At 33.6% G+C, this 21,417-nt stretch overlaps 8 protein-coding genes and 1 long non-coding RNA gene across 11 annotated transcripts; 3 read left to right on the forward strand and 6 right to left on the reverse strand.

Moving 5' to 3' along the window:
- Window positions 1–134: 134 nt before the first annotated feature.
- Window positions 135–2,385, forward strand: LOC128395942 (uncharacterized). The gene is made up of 2 exons (XM_053356437.1): window positions 135–483; window positions 608–2,385. Exons 1-2 carry the CDS (start codon window positions 459–461, stop codon window positions 1,267–1,269), a joined length of 687 nt encoding a protein of 228 aa, XP_053212412.1. The 5' UTR covers window positions 135–458; the 3' UTR covers window positions 1,270–2,385.
- A 189-nt stretch (window positions 2,386–2,574) lies between these two features.
- Window positions 2,575–6,002, forward strand: LOC128395940 (uncharacterized). 3 transcript variants are annotated; one of them, XM_053356436.1, is made up of 5 exons: window positions 2,575–2,913; window positions 3,002–3,147; window positions 4,345–4,488; window positions 4,564–4,894; window positions 4,963–6,002. In XM_053356436.1, exons 3-5 carry the CDS (start codon window positions 4,390–4,392, stop codon window positions 6,000–6,002), a joined length of 1,470 nt encoding a protein of 489 aa, XP_053212411.1. In that variant the 5' UTR covers window positions 2,575–2,913; window positions 3,002–3,147; window positions 4,345–4,389. The 3 variants fall into 3 exon arrangements, with proteins under 3 accessions (XP_053212411.1, XP_053212409.1, XP_053212410.1); XM_053356434.1 differs by having other exon boundaries at window positions 2,575–3,147; XM_053356435.1 differs by lacking the exons at window positions 2,575–2,913; window positions 3,002–3,147 and having other exon boundaries at window positions 3,887–4,488.
- A 112-nt stretch (window positions 6,003–6,114) lies between these two features.
- Window positions 6,115–6,996, reverse strand: LOC128395943 (uncharacterized). Its single transcript, XR_008326747.1, has 3 exons — window positions 6,833–6,996; window positions 6,680–6,738; window positions 6,115–6,605 (listed from the first exon to the last, which is right to left on the reverse strand). It is a non-coding gene; the product is annotated as an uncharacterized LOC128395943 (long non-coding RNA).
- Window positions 6,997–8,362: 1,366 nt separating this feature from the next.
- Window positions 8,363–8,977, reverse strand: LOC128395944 (ubiquitin-conjugating enzyme E2-22 kDa-like). Its single transcript, XM_053356439.1, has one exon. It carries the CDS (start codon window positions 8,975–8,977, stop codon window positions 8,363–8,365), a length of 615 nt encoding a protein of 204 aa, XP_053212414.1.
- A 322-nt stretch (window positions 8,978–9,299) lies between these two features.
- LOC128396049 (peptidylprolyl isomerase domain and WD repeat-containing protein 1-like) lies at window positions 9,300–11,009 on the reverse strand. Its single transcript, XM_053356570.1, has 3 exons — window positions 10,463–11,009; window positions 10,283–10,352; window positions 9,300–9,665 (listed from the first exon to the last, which is right to left on the reverse strand). The coding sequence occupies exons 1-3, from the start codon at window positions 10,903–10,905 to the stop codon at window positions 9,300–9,302; spliced, it is 879 nt and encodes a 292-aa protein (XP_053212545.1). The 5' UTR covers window positions 10,906–11,009.
- A 2,226-nt stretch (window positions 11,010–13,235) lies between these two features.
- Window positions 13,236–15,262, reverse strand: LOC128395993 (peptidylprolyl isomerase domain and WD repeat-containing protein 1-like). The gene is given in 2 exon segments (XM_053356490.1): window positions 13,236–13,634; window positions 13,637–15,262. Coding segments are annotated over 2 exon segments (1,755 nt in total). The 5' UTR covers window positions 15,024–15,262; the 3' UTR covers window positions 13,236–13,266.
- A 453-nt stretch (window positions 15,263–15,715) lies between these two features.
- Window positions 15,716–17,230, reverse strand: LOC128395998 (general transcription factor IIF subunit 2-like). Its single transcript, XM_053356497.1, has 4 exons — window positions 16,988–17,230; window positions 16,433–16,805; window positions 16,205–16,348; window positions 15,716–16,114 (listed from the first exon to the last, which is right to left on the reverse strand). The coding sequence occupies exons 1-4, from the start codon at window positions 17,134–17,136 to the stop codon at window positions 15,983–15,985; spliced, it is 798 nt and encodes a 265-aa protein (XP_053212472.1). The 5' UTR covers window positions 17,137–17,230; the 3' UTR covers window positions 15,716–15,982.
- A 248-nt stretch (window positions 17,231–17,478) lies between these two features.
- LOC128395996 (NSFL1 cofactor p47-like) lies at window positions 17,479–19,027 on the reverse strand. Its single transcript, XM_053356495.1, has 3 exons — window positions 18,575–19,027; window positions 17,995–18,484; window positions 17,479–17,913 (listed from the first exon to the last, which is right to left on the reverse strand). Exons 1-3 carry the CDS (start codon window positions 18,867–18,869, stop codon window positions 17,721–17,723), a joined length of 978 nt encoding a protein of 325 aa, XP_053212470.1. The 5' UTR covers window positions 18,870–19,027; the 3' UTR covers window positions 17,479–17,720.
- Window positions 19,028–19,293: 266 nt separating this feature from the next.
- LOC128396050 (WD repeat-containing protein 70-like) lies at window positions 19,294–21,365 on the forward strand (the record flags this gene model as incomplete). The annotated part of the gene is made up of 2 exons (XM_053356571.1): window positions 19,294–20,581; window positions 20,840–21,365. Coding segments are annotated over 2 exons (1,656 nt in total), but the record flags the coding sequence as incomplete, so codon positions are not given.
- Between the last annotated feature and the right edge of the window lie 52 nt (window positions 21,366–21,417).

The following is a 21,417-nucleotide window of genomic DNA, read 5'->3' on the forward strand; positions in this document are numbered from 1 at the left end:
CTATGCACTTTTGTTGAGAGAGAGAGAGAGAGAGAGAGAAAGAAAGAGAAACAGATAGAGAGGAGTTAACGGTAAATTGTTGGTACGGTGTTGATGGAGATGATGGTGTGTGTGTGTTTGTGTTGATGGAGGTGGAGAGAAAGTGACAATCAAGTGTAAGTGATGATGATTATTTAAGAAAGTAGAACTGATATAAAGGCATCTTTAAGCTTCCATAAGTAACTCATTTTTCATTTTACCTTTTTTATCATAACAATTCATTCATTTTAATTCATTGATTTGGTGATTTTCTTATTTTCAGTGATTGTGATCAATCAACTTGTTAATTGTTCATCTTTCTCTGTCTACTCGATTAAATTACAACAAGAAACCTCTTTTACAACTTTTCTAACAATTTATATAACTTTTAACTCTGTTTAACTTTCACCTACCTGTTGATTTAATCAAACAATTTAAGGATGTACATATTAAAAGTTGTCGCAGGTAAATTGATTTTTCAAATTTTCTAATTTCTAATCATTTCTTTAAAATAAACTAATCATATTTTTTGGACGATACATTAGACTAAGTGATGATTGATTGTTGATTGTTTCATTTGATTTTCTAGTTTTCTGTTTAATTTTGGTTGTTCGTTGTGAACCTGGGCGACCTTTAATCCCAGTTAACGGAACCGCCGGTGGCTCAGCAACTGCCGCTGAACCATTGGAAGTGGGTGTTGGTGGTCAACCTTTGACCGGCGATTCTGAGGGTAATGGTACAATGGAATTTGATTTCGTTAACTTACCTGGTTATGGTGTTGTCGACGATGCCAATAGTACATTGAACGGAACCTTCTCATGCTTCGAGCGTCGGTATGGTTATTATGCTGATGTTTCACGTTCTTGTCAAATGTTTCATCTTTGTTATCCGGTTCGTGAGCCTTCAGGCAATTCAATTGTTTACCAAAGATTTTCTTTCGTCTGTTCGGACAATGCTTTCTTTGACCAAGCCCATTTAGTTTGTGTTGAAAACGAAACCTCAATCGCCTGTGAGGATTCAGAGCATTATTATGAACCTTCAAATGATCGTCTAATGGAATCACTTCAGGCCACTCAACCAGGTATGTTTGCAACCGAAGATGAATCCATCAATGGAACCTCATCTTTACCTTCATCTTCAGATTCATCATCTTCTTCATCACCATCAGCACCTTCATCATTAACACCATCAGAATCCTCTCCATCTGAACAAGCTTATCATGTTTACAATTTATACAACGATTGGTACTAATCATTAATCATCATCATCACCATCAAATTTAATCAATATAAAAAGAAATCTAAGTTACTTTAAGAAGAAGAAAAAATCGATATAAAAAGATTTTCTTCAGGGTGACAATCATCATTCATTCATCACATAATAAACATAATCCTCGTTTGTCAATTGAGGTGCTTTCACGATCTTTATTATATCAGGATATATAAAGAAAGTAATAATAACAAAAACGATTCGGCACCGAACTAACCTAATTCACTGTTCCTATAAAAGCATCTTGGCCCGACTTTTATTTACTTTCTTTTCGTCATCATCATCATCTATTTTTTCATTTCTCTCTCTCTCTCTTGCTGATCTCTTGGGCACTTCGTTATTGCTGCAGTGATTTGAACCTGATTTAGGTCCAGACTCCATCCCTATCCCCTCACTCTCACTCACTCACTCCCTTAATGGTTCTACTTTAGTGGCCTGCATACCCTAATTTTAAATGGACTCAAAATATCGTCGTAAATCCCGAACTATTTTACTTACAATTTGATCATTAACTTCATTTACTCAATCAAATTGGTTAATTTGGACCAATCCTTCCTGTAATCACCTTAATATACTTTCTCCTTCCTCTCATCTTCACTCACTCTTTTTGTTTTCCACCATCATAATCATAATCATCATCATTATCATTATCATTATCCTGATCATCAACCTTTCTCTCCTAAAACAACAAACAAACAACTGCAAGTCTGTCAAAAACTGAAACGCTCAACTGATTATATCGCAAACACTTTTAATAGTCAAACGAAAGTGTAACAATTTAGATTATATTGTTAACTGAAATACCAAGTAAACCAAGTAGCAAGTATCAAATAGTCACCCTACTAGGCCACTTTCCCTTTCCCGACCTGAACACTCAATCGCTTAAATATATTTAACGTCAAAATCTTTAAAAACTAATTCCATCATAAATATACAACTATTATTATCATATTATTATTATATATCATTAACCGATTAATATTATTATCATATGATGAATGATTGTTATTATATTGTTATGATAATTATTATTATCTCTCTATGCAAATGCACCTTATATTTTTCAGCCATAAAACTTAACCATTAATGTGCATTACAATTTAATTTAATTGTTATTTTTTTATTCATTTTCAATAATAATTTGTTAATTATAACAAAACTCAAATTCTAATTGTGATTATTTTTAATTTGATTCAATCTTCACCTTGTATAAGATGATGAAATCATTGATATTAATACTAATTGTTTACGAAATAGTAATATTAATTTACTGTTATTTTGAATACTATTTGATATTAAATAGTCATCACCATTATTTAGATTGTTGAGTTAACAATTAAATTGTTCAGTTTCAAATTAGATTGTTGGATAAATTAACTTTTTGTTTTTCTTTTATTCTCATCAAATGTTATATTATCATCACATTAACTTTGATATTGAACAAAAAAAAAGGTGATTTCGTTTTCATCGTTGATGGTTGATGTTAATTGTTAATTAGCTCATGATCAAAATGAGTATCATCTTCATCAGAATGATTTAAAATTAACCAAGCTTAAATTGTCAGACAATGAATCTTTTTGATTAATCCAAGCTGATCGACCTGAATTCAATTTCATTCATCCATATGTAACTATTACTTTTACAATTAACCAAAATGAGTAACAATTAACCAATTGTAACAGTTATTATAAAGCCTAATTCTGATTCTTTTCAGATTCATTAGATGATTAAACAATTGCAATCAATCAAATAGTCGATTTAATCACAGTATATTAATACTATCAAATCAATGGTTCACTAAACCTGAAAGAGAGACCATTTTAATTGTTAAGACAATCAAATAGTTAATCATTAAATTGGGTAAGTAATATATGAATGTAGTTTTGTATGATAATTGTGATTAAAGAAGTCAAGACAATTAAACATGATTTATACATCAATAAGTATTATCATTATTATCATGATTATGCAAATAAAATCACCACTCAAATTTTATTTTGGAGTGACTGTGATGAACGGATTACAAGGCCTTCGAGAAATGACCTCAATGACCTTGAAAATCGTAGGGTCTCATTGTGAACAACGAATGAATAAGTAAATCTAACCTAACCTAAACCTTCCATGGGTATACTATGTGATTGAACAAGTTGTCAAATGCTTATGAGAATAAAATTTGATTTGAAAATTTATCTTAACAATTTCGTAAATTAAATGAGAGTGAAATAAAATGTCGATCTCCTAGAAAGTTATGCGATGCAACCTCATCTTCTGCCTCAGTGTGAACAGCGAATGAATAAGTCAAATTTACTAAACCTTCCATGGTCATCACCATGTGATTGCCAAGTTGTAAAATGCTTATGAGAATAAAATTTGCTTTGAAAATTTATCTTGAGAATTAATGATAAATAAGCCAATTTAGAGCGAGAGAAAGAGAATAGAAAATTTGGAAAACCTCTGAAAATGTGAAGAAAATTCGATTTCAATAAAGGGCTTTTTATCTACTTCAGCTATTTAACTAAATGTCTCAAGAACTAAAAGTCACATGAATGTCAAACTTGACCAGAAGACCGTAAAACGACTTTTAAACGTGTCCTTCGAGAAATGACCTCAATGACCTTGAAAATCGTAGGGTCGAGCGGGCAATTCTGTTGAGTCCTCTGGTCAAGTTTGACATTCATGTGACTTTTAGTTCTTGAGATATGCAGTGAAATAGCCGTTGTTGGTAAAAGAAACGCCCTGTATGTTTTTTTACAAACAAATTCAAATTATTTTGACAAAAACATTTTCTTTCTCAATGATTAATCAACGATCATGATTAACATTATGACAATCAACTGGTTGTTGTAATTGATTGTAGTAAATTAGTTTGGACATCGTGACAATTTATGAAAAAGAAATCATCTTGGTTGTTATTGGAAACATTATCGATTAATTGTCCACTTTATTAATGATTAGGAAATAGTCACAAGATGATTAACTAAGACAAGTTTTAATTCCCGAAATTATCTAAAAAATTAGCCAATCATAATTGAAATAATTCCTTTAATCATCATTCAGCTAATCTCAGGTTTAATTATCAGTTTTCCCAAGAACGATTAAGTTATGGTCAAAGTAAAAGGTTATTCAAAACTTGATGGATTAAATAAATTGCAATCAACTAAATTGTCAGCAATGAGCGAAAGTAAACCAGATAAACCAAAGGTAAGATTTAATTTCTTGATTGTTTCCATTTTCTAATGACAACTATCAATTATTCTGATTCTTTTCTAATACAAGAGTAAATGTCGATGTTCACCATTTACTTTCCTTCGTCGATTGATTGGAATTGGACTATTCACTTATGCGTTCATCGAGTGTTTCGATCAGATTCATGAATTGACAGCCGATTATCTGAGACATGAAGTAATCGAATCAGTTTCCGATCATATTGAAGATTTTGTGGAACCTCCAAATTTTTCATTCTGTTTTGATCTTCTCTCAACAATTAATTCAACCCAATTGTTGAAAGCTCATCCACACTTAAGTGATGAAATTGATAAAATTCGTAAACAAGAGCCACAATATAACAATTGGACCGAAAGTGCCATCATTCATGATTATACTCAAGGTGAATCAATGGTAACACGATGATTAACTTGATTGTTAACAATCTAATCAATTCTGATCTGAATTTAGGTCCTACTTTGGTTTTCAATTTAACCCTACAAGAGATTTTCAAACTTTTACCTCCTTTCAAAATTTCAATTGTGGCCTGTCAATATTTAAACGATCAATTGAAGCTCGAAAATTGTGACCATTCATATTTTACCGAATATATTTTCAATCAAATGATTTGCAATGAATTCATTTGGCATCCAATTAATAGCACAATTAAAGCGATTAAATTTCCTTATGATGGTATTAAGATTCCCGGTTTTCAGAATACCCGATTCTTGGCTTTATACCTTGACCTTAGCCACTTGTTGAATGTTACCGTTATGTCGGTCATGGCCCATTCATCGAACGAGGTTTCCTGGGATCCTGAGGCGACGACACTTGAAATGTACCCTGAATATGGTGAGGCCAAAATTTATGGACTTTCCTATCATAAAACCTCACGAAGATCATTACCATCGCCATGGCAGTCAAATTGTACCGATTTCACGGAGACTCCTTACATCTCAAGGCAGGATTGTCTACAGAACTGTTCGGTTTTCCGATTCATCAATAAAACCTCACGAATCCCTCGATATGCGATAATCAGATCATTCGATGAGAATAAAATTCTTCATGATTATAAGGAACGGGAACATTATCAAGGATTCATTCAAAGATTATCAGAAAATTGTAACAAAATCTGTGGTACTTCTGATTGTTATTCCGAAGATTTCAGCTTGGCAGTTCTTTATTCACCTCGACAATCAATTCATTCGGGTAAAAAGTTAATCATTCACATTTATCCACCAACGAAGCCCGATACAGCGGTCAACACTTCGCCCTCATTGACCTTCCAGTATTATTTTGCCTCCATTGGAGGAACATTGGGAATTTGGTTTGGTTTCTCATTCTATTCGTGTTTAATATTTCTCTTTGATACAACACCAAAGATAATTAACACAATTAAAAGTTGTTGTTCACGAAAATCAAAGAAAACTAAACAATCAGCACCATTGAAAAACGAAAATAATCAAATCAATGGCGATCAAAATATTGGACAATCAACAGATCGATACTAGAAAACTTTGTTTCCATTTGCACTTTCCTGGTAAAAGATTGAACAACATTGATTTTACTCATTGATTAGTTAATTGTTGTAACGATTAGAGTAATGATAGAGACACATTAAGATGTATAATTGTTTTAGAAAATAAATAATTAGTTTAATTGATCAAAATGGTTTTTAAACGAGAGTTGAGTTCACATTGAAATATAAATAGGAAATGAAGAGTTGTAGTGATTAAGAAAAGTTGAGAAAATTAAGATTGATTATTAGGAGGATCAGATTTTAGTGGGGATTGGGTGTTGGTTAGAGAGTGGGTTAGGTTGGGGAGGGAAGGTAAATCCTTATACTGATGTTTATCGTCATTTTTGAGGCTAATTGTTGGTCAGTTGATTGATTGGGTTGATTACGAATAATAAATAAATATAATTTATACTCAAAGACATAACCAGATGATTTGAGTTTCTCATGATATGTTGATGATTGTGACACTCAGTTGATTGTTGTTAACTCGTTAACCATTGATTTGATTGACTTATCGTCTTCTATCAGTGTTAAGGATAATTTCACCACCGAATCCATCTTTGCTTACAATATTGGCTCCTTTACCTTTCTTGCCCTTTAAAAGTAAAAAGATTAATCAGTTAATTGTTAGGAATCAGTTGATCGAGAAACTTTTTTACTAATACTTACAGTTTGGAGAACGAGCTTGTCACCAAATCCTCCTTGGAGAACAATGTTTGAACCCTTGTCTAGATTGCGAAGAAAGAAACAATCAAGATCATGATTAGTTAATCTCGATTAGTTAATCAATAGATTGATCAATTAGATGAACAATTAACTTACTTCCAGCTTGAGCTTCCATGATAACACCAACGGAGATGAGGAGGACACAGATAAGAACAACTTTTGAAACCATTTTGATTGATTGAGTTTGATAAGTTTTTCACTTTAGTAAATTGTTGATTGTTGGATTGTTGTGATTTGTTGATTTGTCAACTGTTAACTGATTGTTTCTTTCGGTAAGAGACTCTGTTTATATATGAAAATATTTCTCACTCGAAAATGATTCTGTTCATATGCTGAGAAGTTATGGTTCACCGAATTAATTTGATTCTCTCTCTCTCTCTCTCGATGTCATTAAAAAATCCTTTCGATAATTGTGATAATCAACCACATTTAATTATTTCGACAGAATGATTAAAGGCCATACACAAACATACACTTCTCTGATTCTCTCTCTCTCTCTCTCGATGTCATTAAAAAATCCTTTCGATAATTGTGATAATCAACCACATTTAATTATTTCGACAGAATGATTAAAGGCCATACACAAACATACACTTTCTCTCACAATTAAATAATTATCCTGACATCTAAATTGTGTTACTACTGTTGTGAACTCTTCGGGTTGATGATTAACTAATTTAATCACAAAATTGAAGGTAAAAGGCGGAAGGAAACATTTTCGTTCACAAATTATTATTAATCGTTACTAAATTGTAATCGTCGTCAACGTGATACAATTTATATTAATATTGCACAATGATTATGTCTCTTGATTGTCACACTATTATTATGATAATCATGATAGACTTGATTATGAAATCAAGAAGTTAGAATGATCAACAACAATAATAATAATGAAAAGGGTAACAATCAACTTGACTGATTAACTTTCTAGCTACTGAGTATTAATTGTGATTGTTAAATTGTTTCCTCTATTAACCTCAATTGTTTTTCAGTTGGTTTGCTATCCGTTCAATTAGTTTTCCATTATAAACAAATTAACTTTACTTTTTCCATTAAAAAAATTTAATTTAGATAATCATCTAATCATTATAAATAACCTTTAACCCTTTTCATATTCAATAATTAACACGTTCACGATTAATTGTTATATATATTTGAATACTTGGGAGGATTTGGAGAGAGTAAATCAATTAAGGCCAACAGGAATAGAGTTAATAAATTGTCAACTTAATTGTTGGGTTCGCAGGTGATCAACTAATCATTTTAATATTTTTTCCCTCTGTTTATTAGTATTAAGTTTTTTTTGGAGACAATGATTTGTCACAATTAGTGGTAATTAGACAATCAAATATGCTATAATTAAAGATTTTTGTTGTTGTTGTTGTTGGAAGCAAGTAATTAGAGGATAATTTGATTGTTGATGAAGTAATTAAAGTAAATTAAGTTGCAAATTATTAGGAATTGAGTTGAAAGAGGATGACACAAGATTTTCCAATCAATCCAAATGAGTTAATTTTGTATTGAATATTATCATTGATACAAAAGGAATTGTTTTACTTAAAGTATCACAGTTTTTGGTGGTTGATTGTTGATGGTCACTCGATAGTTGAGAGATGATGGACATTATGTTAGAGAGCAACAAGCTTCTCCGACTGACCAATTGTGACACGATAAAGCGGAGATTAATGATTCATCCGATTCATGGGGTAACATGTCTCTTAGTGATTCTAATGCAAGCTCGAAATCTGGAAACTCGAAACGTTTCATTGGATCGTTGGAAGCATAAATCGCTGTCCAGTAACTTGCTGTTCTAAAGAAAAGATCATGACGATTTCTGTATTGATAGGCGACCGATGCGTCTAATGGATTTGAAGGCTCTGGGTCTTGGAGAAGCGATTGAAGAGACAATAGAACACCTCTTATGGTTAGAGCGGCGGCCCACTTATTGTCCAAAATATCGAGACAAATACAACCAGTTATCGATGAAACGTTCGGATGCCAGAGACGGGTGAGAAATCGTACTTTCGGTGGTGAGAATGGATACTTTTTGGACATTCGAAGATCTACCTTGAACATACCATCGAAATAAGGAGTGTCCGGTGGTCCAGCGATGGTCGCTTTCATATGGAATAGATTATCTTCAACTGTGTCGATTGAGAAACGATTCTCAGAGAAATCAGGGTGACTCCTCATTTCTTGAAGCTCCTTTTTTAATCGAGCCGAGGCAATATCAGACATTTCGATTGTTCTTTTTGTACTTTAATTGAAGTAATTGTCAACCAAGACAAAGGATAATTAAGATTTTTATCCAAGCCTATTAAATGGGATTCAGGTAAACTCCAATAATAATCAACATTGACACAATCAAACAGTTTAACACGTGAACAGCAATTTAAAACTGTTCAACTGATTGTTAAATTATCCTTGTTGATTTAATGTAATCTCGCAACAATTAACAGTTTGTTTGTTTGTTTTACTTGTTTGAATGATTGTTGGTTATTTGTGTAAAGTGTTTTATATAAAAAAATATATATTGTTGAAGAAGAGACAATGATGGTTATCACTTTAGGGCAATATTGATTATTTTAATTTCGTCGTGTGGTTTATCTTGTTGATTTGTTTTCATTTGACTGATGTTTTGACAAGTTTCCATTCCTTTGAAGACTCGTCCAAATATCGTGTGTTTATTATCCAACCATGGACAAGGAACAACGGTGATGAAAAATTGTGACCCATTGGCATTTGGTCCTGAATTGGCCATACTGAGGGTGTAAGGTTTATCGTGCTTAAGGTTAGGGTGAAATTCATCGATAAAATCATGTCCCCAAATTGATTCACCACCGGTTCCAGTTCCGGTTGGATCTCCTGTCAGAGCAGCTTTTACTCTTACTCGGCTCACGCCGATCTTTTCTGGCTCAGCTACTGACTATCAAACTGACTTTTTTCAAACAAATTTTTTGTAATCAGTTTACATCTTTGTTTGATTTACTATTTTTTTCTTTAACTTTTTTCTCGATTAACAAAATATTTAAAATGTCTAGTGAACCAACTGATCAACAGGTAGCCGAAATTAGTGATGAAAGTTTCCAACAGATTCTCAGTTTAGGGCAAGTTCAGGAAGATAAAAGATCGAGTCATGAGAAAATCCAATTGGTACCCGCTTCTGAGGATTATGATAAGATGGCTTCTTTGGATTCGATTGTTTTTGAACATTTTCAATCGACAATGCCAATGAAGTTCAACAAGCTCCAATCATCATATATTAGGCTCCATCTCCAACGGGCCCCTGGTTTGCCCTTCGACTACCAACAATTGAAATGTGGCTTAGAAATCGCGGATGGACGAGAGTGGACATTAAAGATGATCCGTGACTTCTACTCTTTGGTCTCATTAGGCTATTTGGAGAGCGCGGACAAGCATGGGATTGCAGTTCCAGAATTGTTTAGAGCCGACAGAAAGCCGATTTAGATCTCCTAGAAATCTATGCGATGCAACCTCATCTTCTACCCAAACCTAAATATGCTCTTCAACCTAACCTTATACCTCATTGTGAACAGCCAATGAATAAGTAAAATTTACTAAACCTTCCATGGTCACACCATGTGATTGCCAACTTGTAAAATGCTTATGAGAATAAAATTTGCTTTGAAAATTTATCTTGAGAATTAATACTAAATAAGTCAATTTAGAGAAGAAGAGAGAAAGAGAAAATAGAAATTCAGCTAAATGTTGATGGGAAACATCACTAATGACAAATCACCTTTACCACGAACTCGATGACATCTATTGGTTGACCAATCGATCATTTTAATTCCAAGTGGTGTTGGATAAATTAAAAAGGTTCCACTTTTATCGAAGCAAATTGTTTGGTGAGAAAATGCCTCTGATCGCTCCAGGTCTTCCTCGATTGCTTTTCGACGATTAAATTCATATGGTGGTAATACTTTCTTCTCTGATTGTAGGTTACAGAATATCGGTAAACTTTCATCGAAAACTCTAATCATCTTGTCCGTTTTAAATTTGAATAATCGGATTTTACGATCAGCCGAAAGTGTTGCAAAGTAATTATACTGAGCTGATGACCAATATTCAATCATGGAGGTTTTATCGATGGAAATGACCGTTGAGAAGACTTGATTATATTTAATTGTGACCACTGGACCCATATGATTTTTATCCAACACTTTAATGGGAATTTTACTCTCTTTACCATCGTAAATATTGATTAAAGGTTTATCTTCTTGTGATAAGGCCAATCCTTGTGTAGCATCACCAGTACGTAGTGATTTTCGATATGACGACTAGTCATATCGATCGACGGAATATCGATATAAAAGAAAGAGAAAAAATTTGACAAACTAATAATAATAAATCTAACGTACACGTTTAAGTAGTTTTTGTGATCGAAATATCGATTTCTATCGAAAGAAAAAATATCGATATTTCGAACTGTTTAAACAGCACTAGATGAATACATCGCTTTGTTGTGATCTGTTTATTTCTTTGATTTGATTGGCTATTTTTCTCAATTAACAAAATATTTGAAATGTCTAGTGAACCAACTGATCAACAGGTAACCAAAATCAGTGATGAAAGTGGCCGAAAGAGTCCCAGTTTATTGCAAACTCAGGAAGATAATGAATCGGGATGGATATTGACTTTTGAGGATGGTGGTTATATGCCAGCACCTTATTTGGATTCAATTGTTTTTGAAAATTATCAATCGGCAATGCCATTTAAGTTCAACAAGCACCAAATATCATATGTTGGTATTCATCTCCAACGGGGTGCTGTTATGGCCTTGGACTATCCACTCCTGAAAGCCAGCTTAGAATTTGCGGGTGGCGGGGGAGAATGGACATTCGAGATGGTCCGTGACTTCTACTCTTTGGTTTCGATGGTCTACTTGGAGTGCGCGGAAAAGCATAGGTTTATTGTTCCAGATAAGCTTAGACGTCGCCAGAAAGCCGATGTTGATCTCTTAGAAAGCTATGCGATGCAACCTCATCTTATACCGAAATCTAAATTTTCTCTTCAACCTAACCTTCTACCTCAGTGCGAACAGCCAATGAATAAGTAAAATTTACTTTTTCCAGAAAAGTTCTTTGTAATCTGTTTACATCTTTGTTTGATTTACTATTTTTTTCTTTAACTTTTTTCTCAATTAACAAAATATTTAAAATGTCTATCTAATGTGTTATCATTTAAAGTTGTACCAGACTTTGCTTTAGCTCTTTCCATTCGAAGATCTACCTTGAACACACCATCGAAATAAGGAGTGTCCGGTTAGGTCCAATCCTGATGGTCGAAAATTTAAAATTTTCACCCTTACCAAGAACTCGATGACATCTATTGGTTGACCAATCGATCTTTTTATTCCAAGTGGCGTTGGATAAATTAAAAAGGTTCCACTTTTATCGAAGCAAATTGTTTGGTGAGAAAATGCCTCTGATCGCTCCAAGTCTTCCTCGATTGCTTTTCGACGATTAAATTCATATGGTGGTAATACTAGTATTTCTTTCCCGTTTTAAAGTCAAAGTGAACAACTTATACTCTCACTCGGCACAAGCCGATCTATTTTTTCTGGCTCAGCTACTGACTATCAAGCTGACTTTTTTCAATCTGTTTATATCTTTGTTTGATTTACTATTTTTTTCTTTAACTTTTTTCTCGATTAACAAAATATTGAAAATGTCTAGTGAACCAACTGATCAACAGGTAGCCGAAATTAGTGATGAAAGTTTCCAACAGATTCTCAGTTTAGGGCAAGTCCAGGAAAATAAAAGATCGGGTCATGAGAAAATCCAATTGGTACCCGCTTCTGAGGATTATGATAAGATGGCTTCTTTGGATTCGATTGTTTTTGAACAATTTCAATCGACAATGCCAATGAAGTTCAACAAGCTCCAATCATCATATATTAGGCTCCATCTCCAACGGGCACCTAGCATGCCCTTTGACTATCAACATTTGAAATATGGCCTGGAAATTGCGGATGGGCGAGAGTGGACATTTGAGATGGTCCGTGACTTCTACTCTTTAATCTCATTCGGCTATTTGGAGAGCGCGGACAAGCATGGGATTGCAGTTCCAGAATTGTTTAGGAGCCGACAGAAAGCCGATTTAGATCTCCTAGAAATCTATGCGATGCAACCTCATCTTGTACCCAAACCTAAATATGCTCGTCAACCTAACCTTATACCTCATTGTGAACAACGAACGAATAGGTAAATTTACCAAACCTTCCATGTGAATGAACAAGTTGTCAAAATGAATAAAATTTGATTTGAAAATTTATCTCAGCAATTGCGTAAATTAAAATGTGTAAGTCAATTTAAAGAGAGAGAAAGAGAGAATAGAGAATTTGGAAAACCTTTGAAAATGGAAAGAAAAATCTTCCAGTTCAATATACATGTATCTCCATATCAGAGAAAACAGCTAAATGTTGTTGGGAAATATCACTAATGACAAATTGATGTTCCTTCGGTATATTGAAGAAGAGACAATCAAATTAACAATGATGGTTATCACTTTAGGGCAATATTGATTATTTTAATTTCGTCGTGAGGTTTATCTTGTTGATTTGTTTTCATTTGACTGATGTTTTGACAAGTTTCCATTCCTTTGAAGACTCGTCCAAATATCGTGTGTTTATTATCCAACCATGGACAAGGAACAACGGTGATGAAAAATTGTGACCCATTGGCATTTGGTCCTGAATTGGCCATACTGAGGGTGTAAGGTTTATCATGCTTAAGGTTAGGGTGAAATTCATCGATAAAATCATGTCCCCAAATTGATTCACCACCGGTTCCAGTTCCGGTTGGATCTCCAGTCTGAATCATGAATTGTTTGATAACTCGGTGAAATATGTGACCATTGAAATAACCGTTTTCGCATGGACACAGAAATTTTCAACAGCTTTAGGAGCTTCTTTGGGAAATAGTTTAACATGAATATCGCCCATAGATGTATGAATTACTGCTGACTCAAAGATTCGAGATTTAGATGAAGATTCTATAGCGGAGATCATTACTTCTTTCGGTGGTTTCTCATTGAATATATCTCGATCACCGAGACCATCGTCATTGGCCTCAGGGTCACGCTTGGAAAAGATATAGAAACGATTCTTTTTAAATGCAGAGACAAAAAGTGATGGATCAGCTTGAAATCTTTCCTCTAAATTATGATTCTCAGCAGTTAGACTGCTCAATGTCGCCGATCCTTCCGGTTTATTTGGAATACCCTGGTATAAGGCCAATCCTAGTGGTCGAAAGTTTTCACCTTTACCAAGAACTCGATGACATCTATTGGTTGACCAATCGATCATTTTAATTCCAAGTGGTGTTGGATAAATTAAAAAGGTTCCACTTTTATCGAAGCAAATTGTTTGATGAGAAAATGCCTCTGATCGCTCCAAGTCTTCTTCGATTGCTTTTCGACGATTAAATTCATATGGTGGTAATACTTTCTTCTCTGATTGTAGGTTACAGAATATCGGTAAACTTTCATCGAAAACTCTAATCATCTTGCCCGTTTTAAATTTGAATAATCGGATTTTACGATCAGCCGAAAGTGTTGCAAAGTAAAGTCCATTTTCGGTGAAAGTTAAATCAATTATTTTCGTCTCTTCTTTAGCCAATTCATATAAATCGGTGTCTGTTTTGTATTTAAAGTCAACCCGATCTTCGGGAAAAACATAATCATACTGAGCTGATGACCAATATTCAATCATGGAGGTTTTATCAATGGAAATGACCGTTGAGAAGACTTGATTATATTTAATTGCGACCACTGGACCCATATGATTTTTATCCAACACTTTAATGGGAATTTTACTTTCTTTACCATCGTAAATATTGATTAAAGGTTTATCTTCTTGTGATAAGGCCAATCCTTGTGTAGCATCACCAGGAGAGTAGATCCATTCACATGTAAGTGGCAGATAATCAAGATTAAATATATTTATCATATCGAAATTGATTATATCAAAAATATCCATGGTTAAATCTTTTGAAATGGAAACAAGTAAAGTCCCATCACCAGAAGCGGCCAAATGAATGATTGGTCCTCGGTGGGCCTTGTAGTGTTTAACAAATTCAATCTGTCCAGGTAACTTTTTCCAAAATTTAATTGTTCCATCAATCGAGGCTGTAATAATAAAATCGGTTAATCGAGTAACAATTAAGTGAGTAATTGTATCTAAATGCATGAAACTGCGCTCATAGTTTTCACAATCAGGTAAACTGTCAAGGAGTAATTGTTGTAAAGATTTTTTGTCCATGATGGTCACAATTAGAAGTTAATTATAACACCGATTTCAGGATTAATTTAGACAGAAAATTCAGAATTAGAATACAAGAAAAATCAGTTGATTAAAATGAGAAATGAAAACAAATTCACTTTGAAATGGAAATGTAAACATTTGCATTTCCATGTGTTGGAAAAAGCGCCAAATACATAATCGGATTTAATGGAGAAAATGGTTAACTGTTACTCTCTCACTGATTGTGTTCTCTCATTTTTGATGATCAGCGAAAAATTATCAATCAATTTGTTGGAATCATTGGTTTAATCACTGGTCGAATTTCTTTTCTAATTGGAGATGATTGTTTACTGATCAATAAGATTGAGAAAAAAAAAGATATTTCGATTGATATTTAATTTGTTGTAAATTGTGCTCTTTTATTTATACTATTAAATTTGTGTTTAATTGCTTCAAGGATTAAGCAATAGTTTGTATTATGTGTGTTTTGTACTAACAATTTTGTAAATTAAAATGAGTAAGTCAATTGAGAGAAGAGGAAGAGAGAGAATAGAAAATTTGGAAAACCTCTGAAAATGAGAAGAAAAATCTTCCATTTCAAAACTTTATATCATGCTGACAGATGAATTAGAGACTGAAGAGAATCAAAAAAGAGGAAGATAATTGTCGTAATTATTAAGAAGAAAAATATAAGTAACTTGGATGGTAGATTGTGTTGTTTGTTGATGAAAAGGAGAAATTTTTTTCTTTCAATCTCAGAGGTTTTCTAAAAGGAAAGTGAATTTAGTTCCATCTTCAAGTGAGAAGAGAAAGGGAGCAAAAAGGATGATGAGAAGGAACTAACAGTTGACAAGGGGAAAAAAAGATGTTTCATGAAGAGAAAAAGAAAGAGAAGTTCTCTGATGGTGAACAGCAACATGGCGGGAATCGGATATAATTGTTGACATCTCTTCTAAGTGAAGCATCAATGGAATCAGTCAACCTTGTTCTGTTGGTTTCTCTTGAGTAACCTCGTAATGACGATATTCTGGTTTCAGTTCCCACATATTCTTGTGAGGATTTTTAGTGTTGTATACACAGATTTCTTTCAGAATTTCTTTTAAATAAGTCTATGGAGATGGAGGGGAAATGAGAAAATTATCAATAAAAGGCAATTGAGTAATCATGTGTGTCAATGGTTTTCTTTCAATTCTACTTACACTTGGTTGTTTTGTGATTCTTTCCAAATCCTTACTGTAATAATACTGATGTTTCTCAAAGGCTGTGAATAACATTTCCATCACTTTGTCTTTTTCTTCACGAGATCTTTTACCTTCAGCCTTTTTCCTAGCATCATTCATAACCTAAGTTTCATATGAAGAAAAGAAGAGGAATAAATAATTATTATTATATTGGTTTGAGAGAGGAAAAGAAAAAGATTTTCTTACCTCAACTTTATGATGCGAAACTGGTAAATAGCTGATCGGTGTTTGATCTAACTTTAATACGGTTCTTTGAGGTTTATTGGCTTTTTCCATTTGTTTAGCTTTTAATCTCATATAATTCATATCGCCAGTGGGTCGACATTCAGCTTTTTGAACAACATTTCCCTCTAAAACGAGACCCGATCCATTCGTTGATTTGTCATCAGTAGGATGAGAGAAAACAGCTAAATGTTGATGGGAAATATCACTAATGACAAATTGATGTTCCTTTGGTATATTTACATCATTAGAAGTTGTACCAGATTTTGCTTTAGCTCTTTCCATAACATCTTTAGAGAGGTCAAAAAATATCTCAGGTTTAATTCCTGCTCCTCGACTTAATTAATCAAGAACAACAGCGCAGTTATAAAACAATTAAAAGAACGAAGAGTAAAAGAATAAATATTTTAGAAAACAAATTAGAACAAAGAATAATTTACAAACATAGAGAAAAACTAATCTCATCAGTAGACCAAAATTTTTCTCTTTTCTTCGAGTTGATGATTCATTTTCACTTACTTGGTGATTTTAAGTCGACCAAGTTCAGCCATTGATGGAGCACTTTCCCATTCATTGGCCATATATTTGGGCACTTTTACCAACCAAACACCTCTGGAAGCATTTAGAATGTCCAATTCATTACTAGTTGATGTTGAATTGGTCATCATTTGATTTGACAATACGAAAAACTAACGAGATTTACCTTGTGTGGGAACAAAAGAAAAAATCAAAATAAAAAATCAAAAAGCAAATTTTGTGTTTAAATGGAAACGCGGTTACTATGGTTTCCATTAACCGCGGCGGTTTAATTACCGTCGACAAAATCCTTTGTGTCAACCGTAAAGGCTAAATAAAATTTGTCATGCAACAATTAAATCACAATTGTCTATGTACAGGTGTCTATTTGTTGGATTAGTTAATTGAGATTTTAAACTTTGATTGTTGAGATTAGTATTTTTGTTTAATATTCGTTAGAGTACATTTTAGCAAAGCAAGATGAAGAAGAGAAATTTCTTTGATTATTAAAACATTTTAATCGAAGATTCGTTGTTAATTGTTGTTGTTGTGGTTGACTCAATGATCAATATTCAGTGTGTTGATTAGAAGCTGAGTTGTTGTAGTTGTAGTTGTTGTTTATAAAAGAAAAAGGAAAAGTCGATTGGAAAAATTGTGAGAATGTTGATTTTCTTGGTGTTTCTTTTTCTTTGTTATTGTAATTGTAATTAGTGTTACGATTTAATTTCTAAGTTGATTAAACCAATTTCTGTGTTAAGGTAGCATTTTTAAGATTTGCATCACCAACAGTTTGTGTCTCGTCTGTTAATTGTTTAGTTGGAAAATTGGTCATCAAAATGAAAGGAAGAGGACCATAAGCTGGACGAGCATCGCAAATATAACTACGAATATCTTGAATAGTGTGATCCAAATTAACTTTTACCACAATTCTACAAAGAAGAAAAAAAGGAAAAAATATTAAATTGATGAGAAAAATTGAAATGAAAATTTTCTTCCAGATTAATCGTTACCTTGATCCATCTGATAATCTAATTTGAATATTGGTTGTTGGCTTTGATTCATCAGTTTTCAATCGTTTCTTGGCTTCATCTTCATTGACCTTATTGTCACCAGAATCTTGTAAACTAGAACCATGAGCACCGATTGTTTCAGGTGTGACATTACCTAATCGATGACCTTCCCCAGCGAAAGCTTTTACCTTTCGCTTGGGTTCAACATATTCTTCCGTTCGATGATCTTCCATGATTAGATTAACTTCACCACCACGAGCGGTCCGAACTAATTCCTTAGGTACCTCACCTCGAGAAATTGACTCCAAGAATTCACGATTCTGTGGATCATTGAAAGTACGAAGAGGCCCATCATCAACACTGAAACCATTTATCCACATTTTCAATGCCATGCTCAACCTTTTCTGCCCAAATTCAGGGCTGGAAGACGATTCTCCACCAGCAGCCTGATCTTCACCTTGCTCTTCATCATCAAGCTTTTTACCCTTTCCTGTGAAAAGAACAGCAAAAATTATGAAATCATTTAAATAAATAAGAGAATAAAGAAATAAAAGAATTGTTTTTTTGTTCGTTTTAATACCTTTGAAAGCAGTAAATTTCCTTGATGGTTCAGGACTTTCTGGTTCTACTGGTTGAGCTCCCTGTTCTCGGGCTGCTCGGAATACATTTTTAATCACCTCATTGGGATCAGCTTTATCTCTGTTTGGACCTAAAACCTGTTGACCTGATTTCTCCGATCCACCAACATAAAAAGCTTGACCCTCATCATCGCTACTTGATTGTTGCTGTTGCTGTTGATTCAATGATCCCAATGTTGCTATTCTTGGTCTACCACTTGTATCCTTTTTCCGAGGCTTGTCACTTTTACCTTCCATTATTTTTCCAATTAACACCAACAAATTTTTATTCTACAAAGACTAAAGAAGAACAATTAACACTCGTATGTAAAAAATAAAAGAAGAAACCTTTAAATCATCAACTGACAAAATGATTAAAATTGAACAAGACAAACAAATTGTTTACAATTAAAAAAAAATCCAAAATCAGATGATTCGGTTGAGTATTCAGATAGTATTCGATAATATCTGATACGAATATCGGTTGGATTCTTTGTTTGGATTGTTTATCTTTTTTGAATTTTTGAATTTTCTTTTCACCTTTGGTTTGATTTAATTGTTTGGTGTTTTCTTTTGTAAATAACTTTGTTTATTTTTAACTTTTATTGATTTTCTCTGATTAAATTATGGAGAGTAAAAGTGACGAACCTCAAGAAGAGGTTAAAAGTTCTCTGAATTGTGAAATACCGACAACAAGTCAATAAATGATGAAGAGAAATCAAGTGATGAAGATGATGAGGAGGATTATCAAGTCGCCGGTACATCGAAATCAAATCAAGTGATTAAAAGTAAAGATGGTGAAGATGAAGAGGATGGTTATGATTCTGCTGATGATGATGAGGATGTGGTTAGTGTTAATCGTTATGATACAGTTCCATCTTCTTCTGAGATTGAATTAATCCATGGTAATAAAACTGTTTCTGCTCTTGCTTTGGATCCAAATGGTTCCAGATTAATCTCTGGTGGTGTTGATTATGAATTAAGATTTTGGGATTTTCAAGGGATGGACTCTAGTCTTGAATCTTTTCGAACAATTAAACCATGCGAATGTCATCCGATTAAAAATTTAGAATATTCAACCAATGGTGATCTTGTCTTGGTTATATCTGGAAGTTGTCAGGCTAAAATTGTCGATAGAGATGGTTACGTAAAAATGGAATGTCCTAAAGGTGATCAGTATATTCGTGATATGGCCAAAACTCGAGGACACATTTCAATGTTAAATTATGGCTGTTGGAATCCAAGAGAACGAAGTGAATTCATTACCTGTTCAAACGATGGAACCATTAGACTTTGGAATGTTGAAAATGAGCTTAAAGAGCAGCGAAATGTAATCAAATGTCGTAATCAAGGTGGACTCAAAGCCATACCCAATGCGGTCAGTTATTCAAATGATGGATTACTAATCACCGCTGCTTGTACCGATGGATCGATCCAGGCCTGGGATCATCGTCGTAAAGTATATGTAAACAACAGCTTTTTAATTAGAAACGCTCATCAACCTGGCACCGAAACGTCATCTTTATCATTCTCTTATGATGGTAAATATTTTGCCACTCGAGGTATGGATGAGACACTCAAATTATGGGATATTCGTAATTACAAAACTTGCGTCCACTCGGTAAATGACCTGTTCAACCTATTTCCAAACACCGATTGCTCCTTCAGTCCAGATGATAGATTAGTATTTACTGGAGTCTCATTGAAAAAAGGTGAAGACATTGGTTACCTTAAATTTTACAACCGAGATACATTTACCCTGGAAGGAGAAATGAAAGTAGCACCAGCAAGTGTTGTCCGATCACTTTGGCATCCAAAACTAAATCAATTAATTGTAAGCACCAGTAGTGGAATTGTCAAAACCTATTATGATGCCGCTCTAAGTGAACGAGGGGCCAAACTGTGTGCCGTTAAAACCAAGAAACGGTACAAAGATTCATTCGAGATCACAGCTCAACAGATAATAGCTCGTAAGTCCAATCAATTGTTTATATTAATTACCCTCCGAACCTAATCAATGTCTAAGCCCAGTTAAAGATGAAAACAACAACAACAACCATAAGTTATCATCTGTTGATATTTTAATTTCAGTTAATTGTTAAGATAAGTTGATCTTTGACAACAAATACTTGTGATTGAAAAAAAAAGTTGTTGATTAATTGGATAATCATCTGAGTTGACATTTAACTTATTTACTATTAATAATTTTCTATTGTTTTTTTTTCTAGCCCATTCTCTTCCCATGTACAAACAAGACAAGAAGAAAAGTTGGAAAGTCGAAATGATGAAAGCACGTAAAGATCCCGTTAAATCTAAACGACCTGATTTACCAATGACCGGACCAGGTCAAGGAGGTCGACTCGCTTCGGTTGGAGGTACATACGCTTCCTTTATGGCCCAAAAATTTGCAGCTCGAACTCGTAAGATAGACGATAAAGAAGATCCTCGAGAAGCTTTACTTAAATTCGCTAAGAAAGCGGAAGAAGACCCATACTGGGTCGCACCCGCTTACCAATCGACTCAACCTAAAGCGATCTACCGGAAACCAGATGAAGAGGAAAATGATGATAATTATGAACCACCCGAGAAAAAATAATAACCATCTTCAGGTATTCTAAAGGTTAATTCATTTAAATTAACAATTTGTACAGTTTAATTTTCGTCTGGGAAATTTATTTATATTTATATGAATAACTAATTAACAAATTTAATTGAATCATTTCAATTGAAGTGAATAAATATAATTAAACTCAATTGAGAGAGTGACAATAATCTGACCTTATTCAATTTGTTGTTTCATATCATT

This window comes from Panonychus citri, unplaced genomic scaffold (assembly GCF_014898815.1).
Source record: "Panonychus citri isolate SS breed McGregor unplaced genomic scaffold, ASM1489881v1 Contig00142, whole genome shotgun sequence".
Lineage (NCBI taxonomy): Eukaryota > Metazoa > Arthropoda > Arachnida > Trombidiformes > Tetranychidae > Panonychus > Panonychus citri.